General features: G+C 45.2%; 1 protein-coding gene across 1 annotated transcript in view; it reads right to left on the reverse strand.

Annotated features, from left to right (window-relative positions):
- Window positions 1–2,713: 2,713 nt before the first annotated feature.
- The window catches only part of cped1 (cadherin-like and PC-esterase domain containing 1), a 209,425-nt gene continuing 201,677 nt past the window's right edge, over window positions 2,714–10,461 (reverse strand). The window contains exon 26 of the mRNA XM_063217755.1: window positions 2,714–3,269. Within this exon, the coding sequence (XP_063073825.1) occupies window positions 3,003–3,269 (267 nt within the window). The 3' untranslated portion in view covers window positions 2,714–3,002. The remainder of the gene's footprint in view (window positions 3,270–10,461) is intronic.

The raw sequence follows: 10,461 nt of genomic DNA on the forward strand, positions 1-10,461 counted from the left end.
TTGTCCGTGATGAATACTTTTCCTAACTGCGCGCTCCCACACTCCAATTGGTGCAGCTGCGTATGCATATTCACGGCGCGCGGTCACTCCGCGCGCTAATTGGACAGCCACCGGGCGCGCACGCAGCTGGCCGGAGGAGAGGAGAAAAGAGGCCGTCCAAAATAAACACGCTCATTCCATCCAAAGCTCTCCGGTGTGTTATTAAGACCAATAAAGCGGCGTGAGCGCGGGCCACCGCCAGATGAAGCGTAAAGTTATGGATAGGTTAGGTCCTTCTTTTTTTGTTGCACATTTCAATGCACATTTTAAGCGTTCTACATTTTGTCAACCTTTTAAGATAACATTTAAAGAGTCCTGGTAACCTAGATCATAAACTGCGATCACAGATAATCTAACTGGCTATCACAGGAGTCCGTTTTAATGCTGCCATGGTTTAAAAAAAAAAAAATCCGTTTAAACAAGGGAATGTCCTAACTTGCATTTACATACATTTTCAAGCGGCAGTAGACTACTTAACTTTATCACGTGCGTAATGATATAGGCCTACGCTACAAATAGGGTCTACAACAAGACTGTTACATTGTTGATAAGACTGCCGACATCTAAGTACCTCTGTGTTTCTGCAAAATGCAGTTGAGGTTGTATTTATTTAGGTCTATTTATTTATGTAGGCCTTTTTATTATTTATTAGGCCTATCTATTATTATTATTTTTATTATTATTATTATTATTATTATTATTATTATTATTTTAAACTCGTGCATAACACTCACTGTTAATAATGAAGGCACATAACAAATAAATAGACCTATGCCTACATTTATGTATTCATATGCAGCATGTGTATAGGCCTATTAGAAACGTGCTTCAAAAGGCTAGCACTGCTGCTGAATAAGCAATTCCATTAGACCTATGCCTTCCGTAACGCATTAGTGAAAAATGGCAATTGGCAAAACGTTACACTGCATAGGATAGGCACATTAGGCCTATGTTTACAATTCTAAACACCATATTGTTACACAAATGACAATGACAACATGCTTAAGGAAATATAATAATTTAATAGAAGAATATACCATCTTGTGTACATTAACACTGAGCACATGTATCGTTCACAATCCTTCAAAAGCCAACCGTCACTCATATGAAATCTGACACGAATTAAATTCGGCTATTCATGTTTTGGTAAATCTTGGCTCTCACGAAACTGTCACGAAATGACTTTCTAAAACATAACATACATAGGCTTTCAAGCTGTTAGCATTCCGACAGGTGCGTCTGGGTTTGGGTAGAACAAACACAACCTAAACCAAATGTAGACTCACTCGGCGGACCAATCCGCGCGGTCTGTGAAGTGTAGCTAGTAGCCAATGTGAAGAATATATTTTTTAGAGAGCAGAATATAGCTTATAGTCACGGTGTAGAGGAGCCAATGTGCCCAATAATATTTGCGTTTCATAGAGGTATGCGTTGAACTAGCCTACATAAGGATAGACTGCTTTGGCGAGGGGGATCAACTGCTAAATGATGCAAGCATCTAAGACACGCATATAAAGAAAAGGCTTTTCCGGGATCAACTTTGAGTTCAAAACCAGCATTCAAATCCATGGACACGTTACATAAATATAGAAACACCGCTGTTCAAACACAACGACTTTATGAAAATGTCCAAAGGCACAGGCAGTACAACTGTAGAAAAATATAGAAAATATTTGCATTGTCCATAATACATTCACGGGTAGCCTATCGACTTTGATCGTCAGTATAAAATAAAATAAATTCAAAATAAGACCTTTGGCTTTCTGTACCACACAGAATAAAGACATACATTGAGACAAAGAGGGGAGGGGATTAGAAAAAAAATCTTAAAAGCTAGACTCAAGTACAAAAAAATACATCCAGCTTCCATGAAAGTGCCTACAAGCCTGGCGACATCAAAGGCACCGCTGAAAAAAAGGGAAAGACCATCAAACTTCTTCTCCCGGAACATCTTGGAAACATGCGAGGGTGAGCAACCTTCCTCCCCTCTCCTCCTCAATTCTCCTCTCATCTTTGCCGTCTCCTCTCTCCTCCTCGACGCCGGTATAGGGCCTACGCGTTGCGCGTTGCATCGTAGCCCTTCCAGTTCGCCTGTATCTCCCCCTCCGCTCTCCCGCTCTCTTTCCTTGATCTGCGCAGCTCCGCTCGCCGAGTAATTGGCCCCCTTTTTCGGCTACAGCTGCTGTAGTCGGTTTTTGGCAGGATTTCGTGGAGGGTTAGACAGCTCTCTCCTAGTCACCATCTGGATCAGCTAACCCCCCTTCCCCCCTCCAGCAATACTTCTGCTACAATCTTTTTTTTTTAATGCCCTCTCAACACACCACTCCACTCCACTCCTCATCCACTCAAGACAAAGGCAAATACTGTACACTATATCTGGCTCTGAATCTGCACATGGAGCCAGGGTATGACAGTGTTTTTAGTGGGATCGGATTGGTTCATGGAGTTAGAACAAGACTGTCTGGAAAAGAACAAATCTCCTCGGACAATCATATTTGTTAAGGTTCTTCTCATGTGGACCCACATGTCTGACTCACACGGCCACACCCCCACACACACAACGGCTGGCACACACACACACACACACGCACGCACGCACGCACGCACGCACGCACGCACGCACGCGCACACACACACACACACACACACACACACACACACACACACACACGCACGCACGCACGCACGCACGCACACCGAGGGGCGCCACCAGAAATTCTGGGTCCCATGAAAGTTTCGAATTTTGGGGCCCCTTAAGGGTCCCTGTCAATGCTGGCACTGCTTGGGCCCTTAGAATCTGTAACATACCCCCGGCCCCCCCAGCGGCACCCATGCACACACACACACACACACACACACACACACACACACACACACACACACACACACACACACACACACACACACACACACACACACACAACCCCGGCTGTTTCTTTCGTTAGTGAGCCCTCCTCAGTTCCTCAGTCATGGTTCCGAAAAGTCCGATTTCCACCATGGCGACGAGTGGTGCACAGTCTGCTGAGCAGGATCTCGGCGTAGACCTGGTTGACCGGGCCCCTGACGTGGTAGGAGGTGTTGGAGACGGACCAGCTGCTGCTGTGGTCCATTGGGTCGCTACTGCTCATCGAGGTGCCGGCGGCGCCAGTTCTCTCAGACTCCGTGTCCGACGCTGTTCTCAGGATGTGCAAAGTGCTGTGCTCAGGAGCGGAGAAGGAGGGCTTCGCCACCTGTACACACACACGTGCACACACACACACACGCACACACGCACACACACACACACACACACACACACACACACACACACACACACACACACACACACACACACAACAGTGGAACTGTGAGGAGATGCTGGCAAATGGGTAAATACTGAGTCTGACCAGGTGTGATTACATAGAATCACACCTGTGAATCACAGAGAGAAAACACACTGACTGACAGACAAAAACACATACAGGCAGATGAATACGGATAGATGGACAGACAGACAGACATTGAGAGACTTTATTACTATTAATAGGGCAGTCATGGGTAAGCGGTTAGGGCATCAAACTTGTAGCCCAAAGATTGCTGGTTTGACTCCTGAGCCGCCAGGTTGGTGAGGTGAGTAATTAACCAGTGCTCTCCCCCATCCTCCTCCATGACTGAGGTACCCTGAGCATGGTACCGTCCCGCCACACTGCTCCCTTGGGGCGCCATTGGAGGCTGCCGCCTCGCATGGGTGAGGCATAAATGCATTTCATTGTGTGCTGTGCTGTGGAGTGCTGTGTTACAATGACAATGGGAGTTGGAGTTTCCCTGGTGGGCTTTCGTTCATTATTACACAGGGGAAATGAAGAGCCATGTTTCCTTATTGGATTGGAATGGAGGAGAGGAGATGAGGAGATTCTATATGAAAAGTTCATTAGACACAGCACACTGGATATGTTCCTTTTTTCTCTTGATTTTGTGGAGCGAGCAATGCGTTTCACCCAGTGCGTCTTCAGGGAATTCGCTCTTTACCTTTATGACGAGATTCTACTCTATCATAGCGTAACGAAGGAAGAATGCAAAAAGTGTGGAGGATGAACTCCTGACACAGGACTAGATAAAAGCACGATTCACATGGAGGGGCCATGGAGGCAACGAGTCAAAGGTCAAATACAGAGTTATTTTAATTGGGGCCTTGATCGAGCGCTTCAAAGCAAAATGTAGCGGTCTGCTTAATGCGAATGAAGATTGCTATTTGGGCAAACCATTGAGGTGAACTGACCGATGAATGGAAGGTTGGTGAAATCAAGGGCGCCGGAACGAGTTTTAAAGTGGTGGTGCATTTTTTTCTTCATTCTTCATTTCTTAATAATGTTGGCGAAATCAAGGGACGAGCCGTAACGAGTTTTAAAGTGGTGGTGCTTTTTTCCCTTATTCTTAATTTCTTAACAATGTTACTGCTGCGGCACTCTGCTCATGTATCTGCAGTGAAAATTGAGAAAGGGAGCCCAAAAGTGGGGATGCAAATGCATCATGGGTGAAATCGATGTACAAAGTACGTAGATCAAAAGTGTCTCAAAATAGACAGGAAATACACACTGTATTAAAAATAGCTGCTATATTCACACCAATACAAGGGACTGACGAGTTTATACATGTAGGTGCTTTAGGTACACCAAAATACAAAATAATTATTGTCTTCCGGGTATTTTAATACTGAAAGAAATACCTTGTAAAAATGTTATATTAAAACATGTAGGCTATGTAAATACACAAGACCTATATTAACCATAAACCACACACATTCGTACATTTAGCCAAAAGCAGCTCAAAGGCACACGCACACACACAGGCATGCACGCATGCACGCACACACACACACACACACACACACACACACCTCTCAGAGCACAGAGCAGCCAAATAGTCAAAAAGTGAAAACGTGTCCAATCGGTGTTCAGGAGTGTCAAAGTCACTGTCACAATGTCAAAGAGGGAGAAAAAAACCTCCATCTTGAAGATACTGGTGGTAACCACCTGCAGATAACCCAGAACCCCTTGGGAACTCGTCACAGGTCAGTGTGTCAGAGGTAGGCCAGTGCATTCCAGAGCAAAGTACCTGTAATACAGTTTTTCTCAATTGGTTTTGTACATTTCTCACAACAGAATAATGATTCTCAAAAGTCTTTGTTCAATTGTGACTTCCTGGTGTTACCTGTGCACATGGTCAAATCAGTTTCTCATTGTTTTCGGCATATAGCAAATGCTCTCGTCCACCATGCCATGGATGTGTACAATTCTCAGTGATTTCGTACATTATCAATTGCTTTTGTCATATCACTCAAAAAGCTTTGTCACTGAATGCATGAAACTATCTCAATCTTATCTGATCAATGTAATATAAAGCCAAATTTACAACATTTCCCATCCAATCTAAACAACATTTCACTTCAGAAAAGATCCTCAAGAGTGTACTATTCAATTGACAACATGAGAAATTGATTTGACTAGCTTGTCCATACACTATGACACAATGACTAACCATTCTGCTGGCGCTGATACGTTCATTGACACAAAAAACTTGATTTCGAAAGACAAATAAGGGTTTTGAGCAAGAGACTCGGTTTTGCAGGTTATCCACAGTGTTTTGCCATTTGTTAAAGCTGCTTTGAGAATGAATATTATGTTTTGCAAATTGCGAGAGAGATTCGAGAAATGTACAAAACCAATGGAGAAATACTGTAATAGTGTCATAGGCGTGCACAGATATGGATGAGGGGGTGCCAAAGCACCTCTCCCTTTGCCCTACTGAAAAAAAGAACCCTTTTTGAACAGCTTTTTTTCCCCCCTGACATTTTTGTTGCTGTGATCCTTGTTGACAGGATCATCTGAAAATGCTTGATGATCAAAAGCATGTGACAATCACAATAATGTCCCAATACAAATATACAGCCTCTAGCCTATATAGCCGCTAGCCTGTAGCCTGGACAGTCATGGGTGAGCGGTGAGGGCGTCAGACTTGCATCCCAGAGGTTGCCGGTTCGACTCCCGACCCGCCAGGTTGGTGGGGGGAGTCATCAACCAGTGCTCTCCCCCATCCTCCTCCATGACTGAGGTACCCTGAGCATGGTACCGTCCCACCGCACTGCTCCCCATGGGGCGCCACTGAGGGCTGCCCCCTTGCACGGGTGAGGCATAAATGCAATTTTGTTGTGTGCAGTGTGCAGTGTTCACTTGTGTGCTGTGGAGTGCTGTGTCACAATGACAATGGGAGTTGGAGTTTCCCAATGGGCTTTCACTTTCGCTTTCACTTTTTTTCATACAAATATACGTAGCCTCTAGCCTGTAGCCTAAGGCAGCCGAATGTTCCACATGTCACTAATTTCGTATCATCTGATTCATCATCAGGGTTGCTTGGCATTACCACATCTGACTTGACTCTGAAATATTTGAACATGATTCAAAAATAACACTTCTCTTTGTTAAAGCTACGGAACTTGGGCTAAAACAAGATCAAATGAAGATTAGCGAGATGTTTGGAAATTAAGGCAAAAACATCAGCTAGCAAGAGATCCATGCAGTGGCACACGAGGCAAACACGCACGCACGCACGCACGCACGCACGCACGCACGCACGCACGCACGCACGCACGCACGCACGCACGCACGCACACGCACGCACGCGCACGCACGCACGCACACACGCACGCACGCACGCACGCACGCACGCACGCACACACACACACACACACACACGCACGCACACACACACACACACACACACACACACACACACACACACACACACACACACACACACGCACCATCCCAAGGAGAAAAAAAACTCCTCCTTGCTTTTCACACAAGCGGAAACTGAGCAGTCAGACACAGTTGCCAAGTCGCTACAGTATGTGTAGCACAGCGCTGTAGAAAAATCTGGGTGCTCGCCACCGCAATCAGCAGGCTAGCACATGGCTAACCTCAAACAGGGCTGGACTGGCATAGCGGGCATTTCCCGGTGGGCCCTGCATCCTTGTGGGCCCCTATTTTCAGAAATGTATATATGATTTTTTTTTTTAAGATTTCTGAAAGTAGGGGCCCAAGAGGGTGCGGGGCCCTCCGGTGAGTCAGTTCTGCGTCACTAATTATGAGGGGGGGCACTTTAAGCCAAAAGCCCCCGGGCCCTTTTTCTCTCCCAGTTCAGCCCTAACCTCAAACACCACGGAATGGATAAATTCAAACATGACAGGCCCTGCCGTGACCTAACGGTAGGGCACTCGTCTGCTATGCGGTTGACCCGGGTTCGATTACCGGCCCGGGTCCTTTGCTAGCCATTCCCCGTCTCTCTCCCTGCTCGCTTCCTGTCACCATCTTCACTATACTATCATAAATCAAAGTCAAAAAGACCAAAAAAAAGGTCAAACATGACAGCATGGTAGCTGGTGAAGCTGAATGGAAATAGATGAACAAATGATGTTGTAGAGGAGATATGGATATAGGAAATATGATAACCTGGTAAACTAGGTGAGTCTGACAGAAAATAATTTTGTCTTTACTTTTAGGGGGTTTGATATCATACTGTATTTCACATGGAACGGCACAACTTACAGGTAGGTCTTTCCTGTGATGATGGATAATCATGTGTTCTGACTGACCCCACACCTTGGCAAACCAATATTCTGCAGAAAACACTGAACTGACAAATGTCTTAATAGCCTTGAACATCCAGAGGGCAAATTATGTTGTATAATGAATGACCATTGCCAATTATGACATAGCAGTGCACCAGTGCAATTATCCTGGGAATATTAACAACACGCAATTTGCTGTAGGCAATCCTGATTAACCTTTTCTAGCAGCAGCAGGACTGGCACGGACCGGCAACTAAATATGTAAAAATTACATAGTAGTCAGAAATACTGTATACAGGAAGTCTATTGTGTTATTTTGGAAGTATCTGAAAGCAGGGACTTCGAGTCGGGGGTCCTACTTGTGTATTGCTCTCAAAAGCGAACAATGACTTCACTGAACATTATCTCATTCATAATGTTTTAATCATATTACATTATTCCTTATTTATGGCACAATGAAATGCAGCCTACAGCAGGCTGTGTGTGTGTGTGTGTGTGTGTGTGTGTGTGTGTGTGTGTGTGTGTGTGTGTGTGTGTGTGTGTGTGTGTGTGTGTGTGTGTGTGTGTGTGTGTGTGTGTGTGTGTGTGTGTGTGTGTTGTAAAAGTCCCTATCAAAATCTGGGGGTCGCTAATACAAATCTGTGTAAAAGCTGCTATTAAAACCAGCAAATAAAACCAATTGGCAAATAAAATATCACACACATTATATGAACAACATAACGTAACGAAACAAATGAAATTCAAAAGCAGGAAAACTTAATTTGGATTTAAACAGCGTTTTACCAGGTGGTCCAGCCTTAATTAGTTGTGGATGCAAACCTCATAAAATAAATATTTAACACACGCTCGCTTGCACACTTTTATGGTTCACCAGTGGTGGGATGGGCAGCCTGTTTTGTGTGTGCCCTCTGTGCCAATGAAGTTTCAATCCCCCCTCCCTCTCTGTCACACACACACATGCACGCGCACATGCACACACAAACACACACACACACACACACAGACACACACACACACACACACACACACACACACAAACACAGACACACAGACACACACACACGCACACACCCACACACACAAAGCCCTGTAAATGTGTCTTTAAAAGCCACCGTGCTGTTTATCGTCTGCTATAAAATACGGTGGGAGGAATGGTCGAGAGCAGTGTTGCCAGATTGGCAGATTGGGCTACTTGGCATGGCAGTCTGCGGGTAAAAACGGGAAAAATTGGCCATTTGGGCCCATACAAATCAATGCAATTTGTTGAAATTGGACGAAATTTAGTGAAAGCCCATTGGGAAACTCCAACTCCCATTGTCATTGTGACACAGCACTCCACAGCACACAAGTGAACACTGCACACTGCACACAATGAAATTGCATTTATGCCTCACCCGTGCAAGGGTGCAGTGCGGTGGGACGGTACCATGCTCAGGGTACCTCAGTCATGGAGGAGGATGGGGGAGAGCACTGGTTGATTACTCCCCCCACCAACCTGGCGGGTCGGGAGTCGAACCGGCAACCTCTGGGATGCAAGTCTGACGCCCTAACCGCTCACCCATGACCGCATGTTGGTGGTTTTTGAGAACCTTTTGGGCGGGATTTGATCATGCACATCTGGCAACACTGGCCGAGAGTCACTAGCAAACAGAGCATTAGCCACTCGCTACTCATTAGCACTCATACTGCCTACAGATGGACTCCAGGTTGTGTGTGTGTGTGTGTGTGTGTGTGTGTGTGTGTGTGTGTGTGTGTGTGTGTGTGTGTGTGTGTGTGTGTGTGTGTGTGTGTGTGTGTGTGTGTGTGTGTGTGTGTGTGTTTGCTTGTGTGTGTGTGCTTGCGTGCGTGTGTATATGTGAAAGAGAAGCATAGTGTTTGTGATTATGTTAGTGGATTGCCTGGTGTGTGTATGTGAATTGGCTACGTGTATGTGGGTCTGTGTTGGTGTATATGGGCATGTGTGTTTAAGTGGGTGGGTCTGTTAATGAGAGGCTGTGTGTGAATTGACAACAAGTAGGTGGTGAGATGAGGATGTCTTTTCTGAAACAGACTAATGAGACAGTTTTTTTTTAAAGATTTGATTTGGGCTTTATTTATGATAGGACAGTGACAGAGGGCCAGGAGACGAGTCTGGAGAGAGAGACGGGGGAAGGATTGGCAAAGGACCCAGCCCGGAATCGAACCTGGGTCGCCAGCATAGCAATATTAGCAAACATTAAGACATACTATTTCGTAGCCTAATTGACCAAGGGACTGGCTACTGAAATAGAGAAAGACTGAGAGAGCTGTAACTATTTTCACAGTTTTCACATTGTTGCTTTGAAAAAAAAGATTCATTCAAGCCGTAAAATATCTGTTGCCCATCTGCCAAAATTTGAAGTTCACACAAACAGGCTGGTTATGTTGAGGATGAGCCCACCGTAAAAGCATAATAATGCAGGCAAACTAGTGGCATTAGAGGGCAACACACACACATCAGACATCAGTGTCTTGCCCTGGGGCCCTGTGTGCATTGTTCTGCAACTGAAATGGATAGACGTCATTTTGCAATGAAGCTCTTCAAATATTCTTCCTCAATGGGCAAACAGGGGTGGGCAACCTATGTCTCGAGGTCCGTTTGTGGCCCTTGAGGCTGTTTCATCCGGCCCCCGATATAACATTAATGTTATGCAGCTTCACATGAAATATGACATGTTTTGTAAAGGACTCTTACAAAGTACATTTGGAATACAATTAAATTATATTCAGGGGATGTAGAGAAGGTGGGGCCTGTTTTACACGTAAAGGTCTCTGCCTTCAATATAGGCCTAAAGTGC

Source organism: Engraulis encrasicolus, chromosome 15 (assembly GCF_034702125.1).
Source record: "Engraulis encrasicolus isolate BLACKSEA-1 chromosome 15, IST_EnEncr_1.0, whole genome shotgun sequence".
NCBI lineage: Eukaryota > Metazoa > Chordata > Actinopteri > Clupeiformes > Engraulidae > Engraulis > Engraulis encrasicolus.